Source organism: Varanus komodoensis, unplaced genomic scaffold (assembly GCF_004798865.1).
Source record: "Varanus komodoensis strain SLA01 unplaced genomic scaffold, ASM479886v1 scaffold17, whole genome shotgun sequence".
NCBI lineage: Eukaryota > Metazoa > Chordata > Lepidosauria > Squamata > Varanidae > Varanus > Varanus komodoensis.
This window is the reverse complement of record NW_025335505.1, coordinates 18,912,452-18,932,926: the sequence shown is the minus strand read 5'-3', so window position 1 is coordinate 18,932,926 and position 20,475 is coordinate 18,912,452. Positions and strand designations below refer to the sequence as shown.

General features: G+C 38.5%; 1 protein-coding gene across 9 annotated transcripts in view; it reads right to left on the bottom strand.

Moving 5' to 3' along the window:
• The window catches only part of ZNF236 (zinc finger protein 236), a 74,105-nt gene extending 62,758 nt beyond the window's left edge, over positions 1-11,347 (bottom strand). For 3 of the 9 annotated variants that reach the window (XM_044426348.1, XM_044426353.1, XM_044426352.1), the window contains exons 1-4: positions 10,382-10,882; positions 7,312-7,447; positions 6,341-6,505; positions 4,880-5,058 (exon numbers count right to left, since the gene is read on the bottom strand). In XM_044426348.1, coding sequence (XP_044282283.1) covers positions 4,880-5,058; positions 6,341-6,505; positions 7,312-7,338 — 371 coding nt within the window. In that variant the 5' untranslated portion in view covers positions 7,339-7,447; positions 10,382-10,882. Of the gene's footprint in view, positions 1-4,879; positions 5,059-6,072; positions 6,130-6,340; positions 6,506-7,311; positions 7,448-10,381; positions 10,886-11,274 lie in introns of those variants that run through there. The other 6 variants (XM_044426355.1, XM_044426356.1, XM_044426351.1 and 3 more) reach the window with 4 other exon arrangements.
• Positions 11,348-20,475: the final 9,128 nt, after the last annotated feature.

Sequence of the window (20,475 nt, the reverse complement as noted above, 5' to 3'; positions counted from 1 at the left end):
CAAAAATCAGAAGCTGGTTATGGTTGAAATCAGGACTGCAAATACATTTCTAGTACACTGGTGTTCTCATGTAAGCAAGCATTTACATTTCCATGAAATAAATTTAATAAAAATGCTTACAAAAATTGCAGATTAAAAACACCATGATAAAAGGTGTTCGCCCTTTCCTCATATAAGGAAAATCTCTCCTACCATGATAACTGATACAAAACATATTAAAAAACATTTATCAATAATCTATTGATAAACTAATATTCAGATGGCTCTCCTATTAAAATTTATTTTGTATTCCCTTAACAAAAAGAGTGAAAAATGCTGGCTGTGTAAGATAGCTCCAAGGAACAGAAAGACAATGGAATGACAATGGAAGAGAGGATTGATTTTAAAAGCAATTTTTCGCACATGAAAAAGGAAGGAGTGTTATGGCAAAGGCATACTATAGAATAAGCCATTGAGCATATAGATTCTAAGATATATTATTTGTCTCCATACTATTATTTTCTGCTGTAGGGAAAAGACTTGAATTGATCTTCTACTATACAGGAAAGCTATCTCAAAAATTCAGTCTCAGAGTAAAACTGAAACCTCAGAAATATATATAATTGATAGCTCCTTACTCTATGAAAGGTAACAATGTTGTTCTGTTTTAGAGTTGGTAGTCCATTGGCAAGGAAGTTTTGCTGCCTGAGATCCTTGTCATAATTTTCTTATAACCCAAACCAACAAGAATCCACACATGTTGACTAAATTAGGAAGTTTCACTCAATGGAATAAGCTACACAGCAGGGCTAAGCCATGAAAATACCATGTGAGCAAATCCTTCTTTGCAAGCAGCTGTTATCAATGATCTGCTAGAGTCACTTGGCAAGAGCAGGAAAATTTTGCTGCCCTTTCCAAGCTGTTTGCTTTTTGCAGAGCTTCATGCTGGTGGGCTGTGTCATCTGTGTTCAGGCAATGCAGCAGGTCCTAATTGGGCAAACTAATTCTGCATACTTCATAAGCCAGACTTAAGCTACCCTGACTTGGCAAGTTGTTCAAACAGAGTCATTATACCCACACACAGCCAAGGAACAACCAGCACTTTTTTGTCTAAGCATGATTTAGTGATCAGGATTTGTCCTAATTCTTACATTTTTTGCAATGACCATGAACTAATTTTCATAATCAGAGATATGAAGATCAACTCTACTGGTTTCTGTATCTGTGACTGGAAGCAGCTTACTATTCATGTCACCTAGACAGCATACAACATAAAATACTATATAGTGCGTGGAAGTTTCTTCTGGGATGATAGTGGTGACTGAGTCATGATCAAGGATAAAAAAGATTACTTGCTTGCAAAGTTGGCAAATGATTGTATCCCTTTTGTCTTAAGAGGAAAGCTGAAGCAGCAGAACAATGACCACCTTGGATAAGGAAATTGTAGTTCAACAACTAAGGTGACTGGGTTGTGTTCCTGCCTACATGAAATCTGGCTGTCTTGTAAGATACATTTTTAAAGTCTGTTGTTGTTGTTAGTCACGAAGTCATGTCCAACCTATCACGACCCCATAGACAACATTCCTCCAGGTCTTCCTGTCCTGCACCATCCCCCGGAGTCCTCTTAAGCTCACACCAAATGCTTCAGTGACTCCATCTAGCCACCTCATTCTCTGCCGTTCCCTTCTTCTTTTGCCATCTACTGTTCCCAGCATTAGGCTCTTCTCCAGGGAGTCCTTCCTTCTCATTAGGTGGCCAAAGTATTTGAGTTTCATCTTCAGGATCTGGCCTTCTAAATAGCAGTCAGGGTTGATCTCCTCTAGGACTGATCAGTTTGATCGCCTTGCGGTCCAAGGAACTCGCAGGAGTCTCCTCAGCACAATTCAAAGGCCTCCATTCTTCGGTGCTCAGCCTTCCTTATGGTCCAGCTTTCACAGCCATACTTTGCAACTGGGAAAACCATAGCCTTGACTATACGCACTTTGGTTGGCAGGGTGATGTCTCTGTTTATTAGTATGCTGTCTAGATTTGCCATAGCTTTCCTCCCCAGGAGCAAGCGTCTTTTAATTTCTGGGCTGCAGTCCCCATCTGCGGTGATCTTGGAGCCCAGGAAAATAAAATCTGTCACTACCTCCATTTCTTCCCCATCTATTTGCCAGGAAGTGAGAGGACAGGATGCCATGATCTTAGTTTTCTTAATGTTGAGTTTCAAGCCAATTTTTGCGCTCTCCTCCTTCACCTGCATCAAGGGTCTCTTTAGTTCCTCTTCACTTTCTGCCATTAGAGTGGTATCATCTGCATATCTGAGGTTGTTGATATTTCTCCCAGCACTCTTTTTTTTATAGAGCTTTTTATTAAAAAAAATTTTAAACTAAAAAATTAAAAACATCAATCATCAAATACATCGGACGTGCTGGGTCAGCCACCTATAACATATCTTTTTAACATTCTATAATCAAGTTCAGCTCAATTTATAAAAATTTAATAACATCTTTAAATCTAAGCCAAGTCCCATTTCTCCAGTCAATCATAAAAAAGGTCCCAAGTTTGATAGAAGTCAATATCTTCTTTCTCCTCCAGTAACAGAGTCAATCTGTCCATTTCTGCACAGTCCAGAATCTTTTTTCAAATCAGTTCCTCAGTGGGTATTCTCCCAGCAATCTTAATTCCAACTGGTGATTCATCTAGCCCAGCCTTTCTCATGATGTGCTCTGCATATAAGTTAAATAGGCAGGGCGACAGTATACAGCCTTGCCGATCTCCTTTCTCAATTTTGAACCAATCAGTGGTTCCATGTCCGGTTCTCACTGTTGCTTCTTGACCCGTATATGGGTTTCTCAAGAGACAAATAAGATGATCTGCTACTCCCATGTCTTTAAGAACTTGTCACAGTTTGTTGTGATCCACACAATCACAGCCTTTAGCATAGTCAATGAAGCAGAAGTAGCTGTTTTTCTGGAACTCCCTAGCTTTCTCCATGATCCAGCATATGTTGGCAATTTGATCTCTAGTTCCTCTCCCTCTTCGTAATCCTGCCTGTACTTCTGGTAGTTCTCTGTCCACATACTGCTGGAGCCTAGCTTGTAGGATTTTGAGCATAACTTTGCTAGCATGTGAAATGAGTGCAATGGTGCGGTAGTTTGAACATTCTTTGGCATTGCCCTTCTTTGGAATTGGAATGTAAACTGACCTTTTCCAATCCTGTGGCCATCCTGTTTTCCAAATTTGCTGGCATATTGAATGTAGCACTTTTATTGCATCGTCTTTTAAGATTTTGAATAGCTCAGCTGGAATACTGTCACCTCCACTAGCTTTGTTGTTGATCAGACTTCCTAAGGCCCATTTGGCTTCACATTCCAGGATGTCTGGCTCGAGGTCAGTAACCACACCATTGTGGTTATCAGGGACATTAAGCTCTTTCTTGTATATGTCTTCTATGTAATCTTGCCACCTCTTCTTGATCTCTACTCTATATTCATCAGAAATATGATTTAGGTCATACCTGAGTGGCCTGGTGCTTTTCCCTACTTTCTTCAATTTAAGCCTAAATATTGCAACGAGAAGTTCATGATCTGAGCCACAGTCAGCTCCTGGTCTAGTTTTTACTGACTGTATAGAGCTTCTCCATCTTTGGCTGCAGAGCACATAATCAATCTGATTTCTGTGTTGACCATCTGGTGATGTCCATGTGTAGAGTCGTCTCTTGGGTTGTTGGAAAAGAGTGTTTGCTATGACCACTGTGTTCTCTTGACAAAATTCTACCAGCCTGTGCCCTGCTTCATTTTGTACTCCAAGGCCAAACTTGCCTGTTATTCCAGTTATCTTTTGGCTTCCTACATTAGCATTCCAATCCCCCATGATGATAAGGACATCATTTTTTGGAGTTAATTCTAGAAGGTGTTGTAGGCCTTCATAGAACTGGTCAACTTCAGCCTCTTCAGCACCAGTGGTTGGGGCATAGACTTGGACTATCGTGATGTTGAATGGTTTACCTTGGATTTGAACTGAGATAATTCTGTCATTTTGGAGATTGTATCCCAGTACTGCTTTTCCTACTCTTTTATTGACTATGAAGGCTACTCCATTTCTTCTGAGGGATTCTTGCCCGCAGTAGTATACCTGATGGTCATCTGAATTAAATTCACCCATTCCTGTCCATTTCAGTTCATTGATTCCTAAGATATCGATGATCAGTCTTGTCATCTCTTGTTTGACCACATCCTGCTTGTCTTGATGCGTGAATCTTACATTCCAGGTTCCTATGGCGTATACATCTTTGCAGCATCTGACTTTCCTTTCACCACCAGATACATCTGCAACTGAGTGTCCTTTTGGCTTTGACCCAGTCGCTTCAGTCTTTCTGGCGCTACTAGTACTAGCCCTCTGCTCTTCCCCAGTAGCATATTGGACACCTTCTGACCTGAAGGGCTCATCTTCCGGCATCATATCTTTTTGCCTTTTGGTACTGTCCATGCGGTTTTCATGGCAAAAATACTGGAGTGGGTAGCCATTTCCTTCTCCAGCGGATCACGTTTTGTCAGAGCTCTCTGCTATGACCTGTCCGTCTTGGGTGGCCCTGTGTGGCATAGCTCATAGCTTCATTGAGCTATGCAAGCCCCTTCGCCACAACAAGGCAGTGATCTATGAAGGAGTTTTTTTTTAAGTTAGCCAGGTACAAACTAAAGGAGGACTTCTTCACAAAGGAAAGGGACATGAAAATGCTACAAAAATAAGCTTCTATTTTTCTGGATCTAATGCCTTATAATAAAGGCAGGTGGAAGTGAATAGCAATCAATCTCTGCTGGACACTACAGAAAGCACATTTCTACTTGCATGACATTGGACAATTTTGGAACCTCAACATACTTGTGAACAGATTTAACTATCAAGCAATTCTCACCTTATTTTGTAATGAGTTTTCATATGCTCTTTTAGTTGGGAAGAAGTTTCAACCTCTTTCTTGCAGGTTTTACAGATATGGGTTTTGCCTCCAGACAACTCCTGGCGATGTTCTTCCATGTGCAGGGCCAACTGGCTTTGCAAAGTAAACTCATCTCCACACTCTGAACAGATAAGATTCTGTAATGATAGTAAGTTGATTTGATTTTTTTACAGAGACACATAAAAATATATTATTTTATGGCACCTAAGAAGTTGCACAGCCATTAAAAATACTGTATACAGCAAGATTCCATACTATACAAACTCTATCTTGACGGTTTATCAAAATTCTTCTGAGAGTGACAACAGTATTTAACTAATTCTCTGGGGTAAATATAGCATTTCACCATTAAACTCTACCTAGCTACCTTGTCTTTCTAAAAATAGTCTACAGATCTCTGATCATACCAGCTATGATCATCAACCACAGCTATGGTTTGGCTACCAATACTTGATGAATTTTATCTTTTCAAACTCTTACATAAAAATAACAGGAGATACATTTTCAGACCAGTACAAGCATTAGAATTTATGTACTAGGATTTAAATGCTATATTTAAGTTTTAAACGGCTTTTAAATACTATTTTGGGAAAGAATATACATTCAAATATGTATTTGGGGGCTTTTAATAGATAGAATCACTATAAGTGAGAAATGAATTGATGACACTCAACAACAACAATATGCAAGTAATGCCATCTGGCAATACAACAATTCATCCATATCTAAGTTTAGTGCTATGGGAAGATTCTTACACGATGCAACCGCTAATGTAAATTACACTTCTTTAATATAAACGTTTTAGTGCTAAATATTACATTATTGTCTGTGCTGCACTATAAATGCCCTATGTATAATAGTGTTTGTACATCTAAACAAGTTCCATGTGTATGTTGTCATCTTGTCCACAATATCATTATTATCACTCATTTGCAATTAAGATATAACAATAGTAATTTCTTCTTTACTTCTGTTTCACAAACATTATGCACTAGCTTTGTTTTATACTATAAAACTGCAGAATTACAAAGGACACAATCCTATGTAGGTTTTGGCACCTTGAGCATTGTGAAGATTGGAAATTAAAGGACTTTTACTGTCTAAATATGCCTAATATTATGCCCCAAGGATGTAATCTGATATGAACTTACCTGAGAGTACCATTGAACTCAATGAAACTTGATTAAGTCTGTACAAGCTTGCACTCTGAATAGGTAAACATGCATAAGTTTAGTCACTTTTTTAAAATCAGAAGAAACTGATTAATTGAGCATATCTTTCTCACTGCCACTCCTGTTGCTTTAATGCAAACATCCTTTTTACAGTATTTAGGAAACAATTTGTGGATTCCAGCAAAAACAAACAAAAACAAAATTCTAATCTTTGTATCTTCTATGTACTTTTAAAAAATACAATTACCTCTTCCTTTTCATGCAGCATAATATGAGCTTTAAGACTAGCCACTCTGGAGAATTTTTTGTTGCATACAGGACAAGTAGGATTTTCCCCATTGTGGGTACATTTATGTAGTCTAAGGTTGAACTCAACATTAAATGACATTGGACACTGGTCACATCGATGAGGCTATTGTAAAAAAAGGAAAAGCAAAGCAACACTTAAGTTTAATATTCCCACTGAGAAAGCAGCATACACAATAGAAATCCTATATTATGTTAGTAAACTGCCCCAGAAATTATGAGGCACTGTATAGACACCTTAAACAAATCTCAAAGTAAAAATGAGCTAGTGAGCCAGTTGAGACATCACAACAATTCCTGGGTTGTTGTTTAAAAGCTGAAATAACAAATTGTTTATACTAGTCCCCATGATTTCTGGGTTAAGCAAACCAGGAACTGCCATTTTGACATCCAAATCTAGTCAGTGTCAACTGCCAAACATGAAAATGATTTGATTAAATCGTCACATTTGACTGAGCTGATTCCCTTCCCTACACCTTATTAATTTATTTGAAATATACATACACACTACCTTTCTTACAATGCTCTGCATAATATTCATTTCAAATTAAAATATACACAAGCTGTACACAATTTTAGCTTTAATATTGCAAAGAGAACTTTTCATTGGAAAATTTCAGTTTCCTTATTATGATCCCAAATTTTAAATTTACAACATAGAATAAAAATATTATCTTTCCTAACACTTTAAGCATAGAAATGCTGTGCAAATGAAGGAAGATTTTCTGAGAGAGGTGGGATCAAAGTTCCATAACATTCTTCCACAATACTTCAGAATGTTTACAGATTCATTGGGTCAAGCAAACTAGAACCCTTAATTTATAAGTAATTCTGGAATTAAAGGAATCCGTTAACATATTTCACCTCAGCTATGTTTTCATTAAAGCTGTTCATATTTAAGGAAATACACACCTTGTCATTTTGCTCATGATCCCTCATGTGGCGTTGGAACTGTGTGTCTTTTGAAGAAGCAGAAAATACACACTTATGGAAGTTTGGTACTTCCTCGATATAATATTGTTCTCTATATTCAGTGTTAGAACACCATCTACAAAATAAACACATTTTGAATAGGATTATGCTTCTTCGTGTAAATCTGTATTTTTATGCTTTCTCTTCTACTTTAAACATATGCATAGCTTCAATACTTAACACTATTAGTCTTCCCCAACATCATCTTGGATTATTCAAAATCCCGTATCTACAGTCCTCTGACTATATAGCTGAGACTGCAACGTGGAGTCTTCCTCCACTCCTCATAGCTGAAGTGGGAAGATGCACACTGGCCGCATCTCCAGAAATCAATATCAGAGAGGGCCAAAGGCGTATTCAGGGAGTTCCCAAAGGCACCCCAGCTACCTTCCCCCCACTCTGCAGTGCTTTATCAAGAAGGTCAAATTCTGCCATGTATTTCATCTAGATGGCTACCAGAGCTTCAGCACCATTATGCCTCACATCCTGCATTGGATGAACAAATAAAGTCCTTAATATTTTATATCCATAATGAAATAAACCTTTTATCTTTTTTTTTTTTTTGCTTGGTAAAATTAAAGAAAAAGTGGAACCGAGGCAAAATTTTCAAACAATATATACTGCAATTCTTTAATCACATAGTCTGCTATCATGTCAGTATTTAAAATATATTTCACAAGAGCAGATATAGGTAAAATTGACCAGAAAGACTTAAGATGTGAAGGCTCAGAAAAAATATGAAGAATGAAGAAAAAAAATGCTCCAAAGATTTTTTTTTTTTCAGTTTTTCCAACGGAAAAATCAGTCTTCTGGGTAACAATGCAAAAAAGTCTCCTATAAATTATTTTCTGTTGGAATAACTGAAATGCTTTCCGGGATAAAAATGTATCCACATTCACAACACAATATTTTCAATATTACTATAAAGTCTGACCCAGTTTACAAGTATGTTTTTAATTCTCAATATTGTAACTGTATGAGACAGTGTCAGTAAAAATATACTTCCTTTTATTACAAAATACTGAGTTTTTAATTTAAAATTTTATTTCGTATTTTTCAAGTGGCAAAAATAAATGACATAGGATGAAGTGATTTGTATCTTTCTTTCATATTTAGGATAATTACAATATTGTTCTTACAGAGTTAAGCTCCACTAAATAGAATGGATCTTTTGAAAAAAACAATCACATATGACCCTTAAATTTAACAAATTTGTTTTGCAAAAATGCCAAAACATAAAATTATACTCAATGAGTTATAATAATGCCTTTTGTATCATTAAAGCAATAAAATACATTTGATAAGAAATTAAGTATTGACTATATTTCAATTTCACCCTATGGTCTTCCCCTGGATCAAAAAAAAAAATATGTACCCCTGCCTCCATGGTTGTTACGTTTCCAGAAATATAACATTTCTAATACCTACTTACAACTCTGAAACTTCTAAAGACAATAAACATGTAATAAAATGCAAAATACAAAATGACAAGAGTAAATTGAACTGCAGAACCTGCATGCTCATTCTGTTCAATTATATAGCTGTTACATCCCAATCAAATGGTGTTAGGCACATTGAAACCTACTGAAATCAATGGGTTTAGCTGCATACTAAGATTAAACAAGTTTCTGTGGGATAGCTGTGTTAGTTAAAAACCACACCAAAAACCAAATAAACAAACCAAAGCATTCTGTGGCACCTTAAAAACTAAACAATTAATTTTGACACAAGCTTTCATGGACAATATCTACTTCACAAGATTTTGACCTTTCTTAAAGGAAGCACTTTTTATTTTAGCTTACTTGAGTACCACTACGTTCTAGACAGCTAATTCTCAGTTTTGCAAACTATGTCAGTCATTCAAACAGTCTAGGATATTCACAAAAGAACTTGCAACTTCTAGACTGGTATTTACTTATTATATTAAATCAATTAAATAATTATATAAACATTAGATTTATATCCCAGAACTAAAAGAGGCTTTACATCATTCTCCTCCTGCTGCTCTCAATCTTATCCACAATAAATGTGAGGTAGGTTAGGCTCTCAGTCTGTGACTGGTCCAAAGTCACTCGATGCCTCCATGAGTTCCAAACACATACATAGTATATACGGGAATGTTGGTTTCCTTACATGTACACAAACATTGACTTATGACTAAGTTTTGAGAACTAAGCATTCAAGGGAAGTATAGGAAGCACTTTGGTCTCCCAAGTGAAAAGATGAGGTTACAAGAAACCAATTGAAAAGGAATAGAAGATGTGGCTCTGCTACACTGTCACTTTTAAGGAGGAACAGATTCTTACCTGGGGAATGTTTTTAAGAAGGAGCTGATTCTTACCTGGGGCTTCATAAGGGTTAGGATTATTTTTTTTAAAAAGAGAATCTAAGCAATACCGATCTAGAAGATAAGAATGAGAAACAATCTCTTCTACTGTTACAGTAACATCAACAATTCACCTTTGGTACACAATCATGTTACAATTATAAGAGGACAGGCAGGGTTTAGATATCTGGATTTAGATCAACTCATTAAAATTTAATGAGACAGAATATGATGGGGGAAACAAGTATCTTAAGTAGGAGATTGGCTACTGCCTGCACATAGTTTGCCTTTCCCACCATATGGGAATACATGTCTGTTGATGTTACCCATTTCTCTAGCATCAAGCTGCTGTAACCCAGAATTCATAGAATCCTCAGTTCATGTCTCAGCAATCTTCACTCACTCCAAGAACTTCACACCGATTGCACTTAAGTTGTTAAGGAATCGCAACTTATTAAGTATGTGCAGCAGACAACCACCATATGGAAAACAGAATGAATGAAAATCAATACAGATGCATGTATGTGTGAACAGCTGTTTCACAGTATGAGGGTTCCAACTGGTTATAAGATGTCTATGATCTACAACTAAGTGCCATATGGGTGCCAATTTAGGAGTGAGAAGTGGAAGTCTGGTGGGTCCACCAATGGATGACACCAGCAGCTGCCTCATTCAATTTCTCACCTTTGTTTTCCTGTCTAAAAGTGGAGCTGGAAGAACAGGTGTTAGGACTGAGCTACTTGCATGCAACAAGGCTGAGGGGGTTCCTCCGAGCAAATGATTCAGAGGTGGCCTTCAAAAACGAATAAGAATTGTGCTGTGTGAACTTGTGAGAACTGGGAGAAACAAAGATGCGAGAGGGCAAAAGGTAATGCTGTCTTCTTCCTTAGGACACAATAAATGGAGGGATCTGGAGGAAATGAACTGGGCACGAGGAATGCAAATTAATGGGAGAGGAAAAACTGGGTCAGATTTTCAGTACTCTGAAAGTTCACAAGAGGGAATTAAAGGTCCCGTTGTGTATTCCTACTTTCTGGTATTCCGATGCATAAAGCCAGGCCGAATCCTACCCGGGATGAGGCTAACCAGGAAGCCTTCAACCCCAGCTAGCGGCCGCGCGTCTAGCCCGCAATATTTTCCGGGTCGGAGGACTGCCGTTGGTTCGCTCACATGGTCCGAGCCGTATCCAGGCTGGAACCAGGCCCTGGCCAGGTAGCTCCGGCCCCTGCCACCGGCCGCGCGGCGCGCTCGCGGGGGCTTTTCAGGGGCGAGTGCTGGGGTCTCCGTCCGCCTGCTCCACGACGGGTCCGAGGCGGCTTGTTTCCTGCCTTAAAATGATAATTATACTACGACTATGCTCGGCTCGGCGCCGCTAGAGTCGGGCTCTCGAGCCGCAGCATCCCGGCCACCCTTGCAGGAAGTCGGGTCGGGTGAGGCGCTTGTTAATGTTGTTATTATTATTAAAACACGCGGGGGGGACACGACCACCCCTGCTGCTCCTACCGCTTCGCGCGGACGGAGCGAACGACTAACCCACCCAGCCCCCGCAAATTTCAATCAAATAAATTTCTACCTACCGCCGGAAGCGCGGTTGGCGGCGGAGGGAGGAAGAGGGACGGACGGTACCTACCGCCGGAAGCGCGGCTGGGAGGGTGCAAGAGGGGACGGACTCGCGGAGGAGGAAGCGGAGGGGAGGAGTCGGGCGGATGGAGCACGTGACAGGGCGCTGGGCGGGGCCACGCTCGCGACTTACGAGAAAGGAACCGGGTGGGGAGGGGGTGTGCGGGTGCTTCTTTCTGCTCCGGCGGGGAGGAGCAGCGCTAGGGGGGCCGGTGTTTTCCCCGGCCAAGTTAAAGATGGCGGGAGACGGGGAGCCGAGCCGAGGAGGGGGTAGTTAGTGGAACCTCACGGCTTTTCGGCAAGGCAGGCCGTAGTACCGAACTGCTTCACTGGTAGGGAGCTGAACTGGCAGAGAATTGTGGCTTTGTCGTCACAGTGGCAAAAGATTTAGGGCATAATCAATGTAGGTTTAGACGGGAAATAAAGGACTACAGCTCCCAGCATGCCGAATGTGCTGTGCTGGTCGGTGCATGCTGGGAGTTATGGGGCTTTTTTTTTAACCTATCAAAACATGCATACAACAGGCCTTTGGTTTACATAGAATAATTGAACGAAATTTATGTCTGCCCTTTTTTTCCTAAGAAAATGGTTTGGACTTTTCTATAGCAAGACAAATGCCACTGGTTTACAGAACTGCAGGTGACACCTGGAAGAGGGCAAGCTGCGGCAAAAACTCCAGTGTGGAATCTTGAAAATAAGGGATCCATTCTTCTTATTGAATTGTACTCCTCAAAGATCTTATAAAGAGTTTTCTTCCTACATGCTTGTGTGGTTTGAATAACATTTATTTTGGCAAAAACTGCACAGATTGCTTTTCCTCATTGGCTATCATTCTGAACTAAATGGTTTCTTTCTTCCCATAACCACATGGTAAAACTACCCTTTTCATCTGTTTTTTATGTTTTTCTTTTTTAATTTGTGGTTTGCCATAACTTTCACAAACCTCTCAGCTGATGCAACTTGTTTGTTCTCACAACATGTATACTATGATTCCATTGGGACCTTTTGTGCATTAACTAATCCAACAGTTTTCTTGGCATACACTAAAAGGGCAGTTTTAGCATACTTGGGTAGATTTGAATATATATTTTAAAAACTATCACCAGCTGGTGCTGAACCTCCAGCAGCATTGGGTTATATTCAATGTTAGTTTGAGTAAAGTAAATGTAACGAAAGGGACTTCACTTAAACTAACACTGGATACAACCCACTATAAACAACTGTCGAACAGATATAGTGAGGGGAACTTTCATAGCCATCTTCATTCTTACTGCTTCACTAGCTGAAATTGGGGCCTTAAAGAAGGCCACTCAATGAAGAAAGGGTTCATTATACCGTTTTTGTGCATCCATGTAATTAAAAGCAAATTAAGACAAAGACAAAGTCTTCTGCCTTAATGTCATAGATCATTGATAAACATTAAATTCCTCCATGTGCTGCTGTTGCCATGAAGGCCCTTGCCAACTTGGTATAGGTAACATTTTATTTGAGGATTCTGAGCATGCAGTTGACTCCTCTGTGTTCTGACCAGTTGAAGAAAACATTTTGGATTCCTTCGTTTGCATTGTATTTAAAAGGACATTTGAACTTTGAGGCTCTGCAGCCAGTTTTATTTGTATTGGTGCTGTTGCCAGGGATTTGGGTATATGGGTTGTAGTATTTTGTTGTTATTATATATTATAATTGCTTGTGCTGTTTTGTTATAAAATTGTTGATAAGAGATTCATTTTGTATGTTAGGTTGTGTTGGAATGCTCATTAGGAAGCAAATAGCCCCACAGAATCTATCAGTGTTACACACTGCACAACTCTCACCTTTCTCAAGCCTCTTGCATATTTCCATCTGCTGCTTGAGGGTAAGCAGTATGAATTTAGGCTTACTGGGAACCTGTTTCAGCATACTTGGAGTTGAGTGAGAACACAAAATTTGAATAACAATAGATCCCAAGGAATAGGATGTTTACACATGGTGAATTGGTAGGAGTGGGAGACAAATGTAGTGTGTGAAACATGGGCTTGCTTGGTGCACCCCTTGCTGCATGCCACAAGCTTGAACTTACATTTCTACTTGAAATTGATTTTATTTTTTATTTAAAGTATTATTTCTTTGATTTTTTGATGGTTGCTTGAGAGTGCTGGTCTCTTGAGTTTCAGTTAACACAGAGTACACTATACTCAGTGAGAGAGTGTATTCGTTTGTCTTCCAAGAAATAGGCCTTCTAAGGGATTATTTCTTTCTTCTTGGAGTAACGCCTTCATTCTCAAACTTCCCTGTTCTGTATGACCACTGTCACCCAGTGATTCGAGTTTTGGGTGCTCTAAAGTGCATCCACAAACCTCTGCCTTTTTTGTTGCTCCAAGTCAGCAAGCTTGGCTTCCAGTGAGCAAACCTGGTCCCTCAGAGCAAGATCATTATGCAAGGCATACAGCTACAAGCAAATTGCCATATATGTAACACTCAGTGCAATAAACTGGATAGTTTCCATACCCCTGCTGGCTGTCTACTTGCTTAGCTGTTTCCTTTCTTGTTCTTACTGGATGCTTTAGCTGAAAAACAAATTATTTGCTACAAAAGACTGAAAAGGATAGACTGTCCTGTCCTCAGTCTGCTGCTAAACTCATGAGTTTTTCGGCACCAGGCGAAGACCTTTTTATTTAAGCGGCATTTTAATTGTTAATATTATTGGATTTTATCTGGCAGGGCGACTTATTTTATATTGTTATTTTTGCATTTTAACTTAATGTTTGTATTTTTTAATTTAATGTTATAATTATTTTTTAACTTAGTGTTGTAAGCCGCCTCGAGGCTTCGGCGAATTGGGCGGCATAAAAATGTTTTAATAAATAAATAAATCATATGTGTGCTTTACTCTTTTTTTCTTTGACATTTTTTCACCAGAAGTGAGGTGCCCAGATCTCCAACTGCTTAACTTTTTGACACTTTATTTGTCCCTTTGTAACTGCGGCTCCTTGTGCTCAGGTTTGTTTGTTTCAGTTAATTTTTAAAGAATTGAAAGAAAAGAGGTGGAGGGTACAAAGTAATCTCAGCTATAGTATAGCGAAACTGAAGGTTGCAAACAACTCCCTGAAGTGCTGTTCTGGCAGTGTTTTGGATATTCCTGGGTAAGGCTTGGACCTCTGTCAATGCAACTATATTTAAGTTTTTATCACATTGTGCATTTTTCTATTCATTAACAAAATGATTAATTAGATTAAATTATTAAATAAAATGATAAATTATTCTATTTTTATTGTTTTGGGAAAGAGCAGTGTGCAAAGAGCCAGAAGTCAAACCACAGCATAATATATGCAAAAAAATCACATTGCCTTTGAATTGAGAGAATATACCTGGCAAGTAGTAATTCTCTGTTTTAGTTCTTTTAACTCAGGAAACTTAGGGCATAGAATTGATGGCTCTAGAAAGAATGCAAGACTGTAATTCACTTAATGGGACAGTGATAGCATCAACCACAAGTACAAGGACTGAGAAACTGATAAATAGAAAACGGACTGATCATTCAGCAGAGCAAAACAATTTCAAAGAACATACTGCTGGGGTTAGTTATAGATTTTTAAGAAAGCAAATATACTGTATGGATGCACAATAACATTCAAAAATGTTAAACAAGTTTTAGACCTTTAAACTTCACCTTCCTGTGTGCTACTTACCTTAGTGCTATCACACAAGGAAAGAAAGCAATAGGCATCTCAGGAAATTAGCTATTCAGAAAGTGAAAAATAAAATGACAATGTTAGCTAAAGACACAGCTTCTAGACTCAGGAAGAACTACTTGCATAGTTTCCCTTTTTGTTGTAACAAACAATACAGGGACTTGCTGATTTTGTGTAATTCGTACATTATTACTAATATTGGTCATATAACTAAGAGATACATTGTTTTATTATTAATACTACTGCTTATAACAAACAGGTTGGAGTGGAATTACATGTTACAACTAGGTGTAACAAATTTATTATTTATTTATTTATTTAGAAAATTTCTGTGCCGCCCCATTCGCCGAAGCCTCGAGGTGGCTCACAAATATATCAATTAAACTATTATACAATAAAATACAAATGCCCGAGGAGAATTTAGCCTGGAGAAGAGGTGGATAGAAGGGTGCTGCTTGGTTTAACCCCAAATCTGTTTGCTTGATGCCCTTCCAAAAGTACTTTTTTCCCACTTTGGGATTCCTGATGCATTTTTAGAGAAGAAAATCACAGAAGAAAAGCAGCCAGAAGAGAGAACCCCTTCTTCCCCAGAGCCCTTTTCTTTGATCCCCTCCAGACATTGTCTTTCTGTAGGAAAAGCTGTGAGACATATCGGGAAGAAACACTTCCGTACTAGCTGAGTCCCTTTCTGTAATGGTTCCTCAACATAAGAATCCAAATTGGCTGGGAAACTCTTACAAAGGTAAAGTAGTCTTACCTCATAGGGAAGATTTTATTGAGGCGTTCAATAGAAACTGCTAGATCAAATTTATCACAATCATCATCATGATCACACAGAGAGATTGCAAATAAAGTTAATCTGCTGCAGTTACATTTTATCTGCTTGAGTATATTCTTGGCTTTCAGGGCTTGTATAGAATAACTTGCAGGAAATCAGCATTTCTGATATGAATGCTTCAGGGAAGTTAAATGCTGTTTATGGGAATTTGAGTGCAGTAAATACCATCTCTGTAAGAGACCAGATTGACTGTGTTAACAGAGACAACAAACTATAGTGGTTTTTTTACCTTTTTTCATCTGTTGTATTGTCCAAATACATTTGTGGTATTTCACTATGGTAAGTTTGGTCTTGAGAACTCACAATAAGAAACAACAGTTCCATGTTTTCTCCATCAGCATGTCATGTGTTGTCTGAACCCAGGATCATGCTTTACACGATAATGCAGAAACCACTCATCTTTCTGGTAGATCATGGTAAAAAACCGGCAAACTATAGTAACTACACAAGGTTATGTTGTGTTATGTTATGTGAATGCAGCCATTGTTGCCCGAACCTGGCATGAGAGAGGCTCCATTTCTGATGCAAGTGGTCTAGGTAGCTAATCAAAATTTTATTTGGAATCTGGTTCCTCCTCTTTACCACTTCTGAGCTTCTATTATAAAAAGTCACAACAAGACAAGCTAAAGGAATAATACTGTGGAAGCATGTTGGGAAATAAGATCCAGGGTATCTATTTATTTAGGACTTCACTACAGGAGTACCAAGTCACACTCAAGGTGGTGCTGTTGGCCTGTTCAAAAGACAAGAGTTTGTCCAGAGCTTTTATTACATGTGGTTGCACATTATATAGAATTGGGTTCCTGTGCTAACATGGTAACATTGCAGGCAAGTGAAAGCTAGTGTGATGTGATCAGAGTGCTGGACTGGGGATCCAAGAGATCAGATTTCCAGTCCCTGCTCAACCATGAAGCTCACTAGATGACTTTGGACCAGTCAAAAGTTCTCAGCCTAACCTACCCCACAGGGTTGTTGTGAAGATAAAAGTTGCTATGTAAGCTGTGCTTGGTTTCTCATAAGAGGAAAAAGACAGGATATGAATATAGTATATTAAATGAGAGGGGTGATGCTTTATACCTGCTTTCTTATGCAATGTAACATTTGCTTAAAGTTTGCTTAAGATCTGGTGAGCTGTGCTGGCCCACATTAAAGTCACTGGTACTTTGGATGCAATTCTCAGAATACTTCTCAGAACAACAAAAAGTGTTGTGCCCCCTTAATTCAAGAATAACCCATCTATTGCAGCATATTTCTTTATTAGATTTATATCCCGCCTTTTTTTCTTGCATAGAACTCAGACTGGTTTGCATAATTTCCCTGCTGCTGCTCTCAATCTTATCCCCACAACGATCCTATGAGGTAGCTTGTACTATGATCTTGTGGAATATAACATTTTATAAGAAGTAAGCTCTGTAGTATCTAGTGGCACTTCTAAGTTAGCAAGATTAATTGCATTTATGGTGGCAACTTTGCTTAATCCAGGACTTGATCTTAATTGGATCATGCTAATGATTTGTTCTGCATAAATGCGCTACTCGTTGTAACTTTGATTTCACACAACATGTGTTGGTTAACCATTTGAAATATATGTCAATTTTCAGGTGTCTTAGGAAAAAAGATCCTCATATTGGAAGGATAGAGATCCCCAGTCTTATGCATTTTATTCCAAGTATGCAAGCTATAGCTATTCGGTGTATTAATTTGTTCTGCCTTTACAAGACTAACATTTTATGAAACGTCAATATTGGCAGCACTTGCAAACCCTTTAAAAATGCCAGTGCTACAGAGTAGAAAATGTCCTTTCTTATTTCTGCATAATTAATAGAACAATGTCATATCAATTAAGCTGTGGTATGTGGTTACATGGCCAGTGAATACCTGTATCTACGCCACCCAGGAAATGAGGTGAAAATGTGCTACTCAAAACATCCCCAAATAGCACTGAAATGCCAGACATCTGCATAGCATCCCTGGAAATACTGACTTACTGGGGCATCCACCAAACCATATATCCGCTCAACTTGGGTAGCTTAACTACAGGATTACTGTCATTTTGTCTGTAAAGATATTTATCCAGAGTCAGGATTCCAGAGTACATGTTTATAGACAGAAATGCAGTTGTAGGCTACAAAATATCAAGATTTACTCAGAAAAAGAAAAAGAAAGTAGGGTAAAAAGCAATTATGTCTGAGGTTTTTTCCTTGAAAGTGTTGCTCACTATAAATGCAGTGTGAGCTAATATTCAGGTCATTAGTCTAATCTGGGATTAAGATTCCCACTTCTCATTAATGGGGTTTAGTTTATCCATCAGAATGAACAACTCCAAAATCATAGGGTGCAATGCTTATTTTGTTTAAGTATACAGACACATGCATTAACATCAGTGCGTCAAAATTGTTCCCTTAATATGCATATAAAAAGGCCTTGTCTTTTCCGGTATGCATTTTGGAGTAGGCTGTGAATATTATTGGCTCATAAAACTCGGTCCTTCCTATAGGATATTCTGCACCATAAATTCCTTCTATTAATAAACAACAACAAAGCCTTTCTGTGAAAGCACATCCAAAGATTGTGTTTATATCCAGTAGAGATCTCAAATGAAAATGATTTTAGGAGAAGGTAGTGAATAGGAAAATAAATCAGCTTTGATGTCAGTTTGTCTTATTTCAATAATAGTCACCATGGAAACAAACTAACTGACCTATTTCTTTTCATACCTCTGAATAAACAATAGGGATTCCCATTTTCATACATACTGGTTTTGGTATTGGTTGTTTATCTCTATCCATGTTAATAAAGTACCATTTTATTGTATCCTTCGTTTATACACATGAAGGCTTCTTTTCACAAGTTTCTATGATTTTTAAATTTTATTTTCTTTTGCAAAGACAAAGAGAGCTCAAAGAACTATTTTTAGGAAAAGTTCTATTCTTATATATGTGTTCAGTGCTGAATTCTAAAAACTTATTTACCAATGCACAGAGTCCTACTTTTTAAACCTATTTGTGAGGAAAGGCATTTTGACATGATCATTTCTTCATAATTATTTATATAGATATTTATACTGAGTGTTTCAAGTTAACAATGCCACTTACAAACACAAGTTATGACAAATAAAAACGATTATCAAACGCATCAAACAGAAGATGACAAAACAATAAAAGCATAAATACAATAATACTATAACAGAATCTAAAACTATGTAAAAATATAGTAGACATATCCTCAATACATTACAGGCACATTTCTATGCATGATTAGACAGCAAAAAGTCCTACATGACTGGCTGGAAAATGCTGTAGGATTGTTGTATTTCTAAACATGCATAGGATTGCACCTAAAAGCCTGAGTAAGTGAACAGACCTTGTACATAAAAGGCTGTTATGAAGAACCTGGGCAAACCTGTCTAGAGAGAGTTCCACAGTTCACTTGCCACTGCAGAAAATATGTGTTCCTTTGCATTTGCGAGAACAACTGATGTGGGGAAGCTTTCACGTGTAGACTTCTCCATGTAGATGTAAATACACAGACGACAGAAGTGAGAGATCTGAGGAACTGTGCAATTGCAGGGGTAAAACTAAAGCTGTGAGTCCACCACTCCCCTGAACACACTTTGCACCTCCATGGAAGTAACAGAAGAGCAACAAAGAAAACAATTGTTAGATTGTCAGGCAGGCTTATATGGAAGAAGCTTTGGGGGTGGGGGTGGATATTTAGGTTTCAGGTTGTTTAGGGCCTTATAGGCTAAAAATAAAAAGTGTTTCAGTTGAGGACAGAAGCAATGGAAATAAATTGAAATAATTTAATCAATTGAAATAAAGATATTTTAAACCTGGAACAATATGTCTGTGTTCTTTCATGTCAGATATCAGTCTGACCATATACTGACTGGATTCACACATCACAACCAGCAAGCCTGTGTGGTTATTTTTATTATTTATTTATTCATTCATTACATTGTTATATCCAAAGCTGTCTGGGTGGTTTAGAACAGTGCATAATACAACACAATGCAATACAAATATCATAAAAACAAAATGATATTAAAATGAATTTAAAATAGCTTGAAATATAGAAATGACCCTGCAGAGGGAAAGAATAACTTGAATAACTCCCCTGGCCCATGGACAACCAAGAAGATCTTCAAAGGTGTCAGCACAAAGCGCTGTTTTAGTCCGATGCTAGAAAGATAGCAAGTTTGGCACCAGGTAGGCCACAGCTGGGAGCTTGTCCCAAGGATGAAGGGTCACTTGCTGCCACCCTCTGAGCCTTCTTTAGTTACCACAATACATGGAGTTTTACTTTGATGTGGCTGACAGAGGATCCGGCTCATGGTGGTTGTTCTCCTCCTTCCTGTCATTTCCTTTCCTCTTAATCTTCCAGGTGGCATCCCAGGAGACAGGTAAGAACGAGGTTCTTCTTTTTCATAGCTGTGATTGTGAGCAGAGCCTGTCTTTCTGTGGCTGCCAAGCAGTATCTGAAGCTCAGCTCAGGCAAAATTGGTTCCAGGGCTGCAGGGGAATCTGCTGGGTGGTACTGTGGAAAAGAGCAGCACTGTTCAGCTGCTTGTGGCTCTTCACTTTCCTTGTGTGCCAGAGGGAAGACCTTAACATGCGCCAGTGGGAGAGGCAAGGCTCAGCTGGCCATGA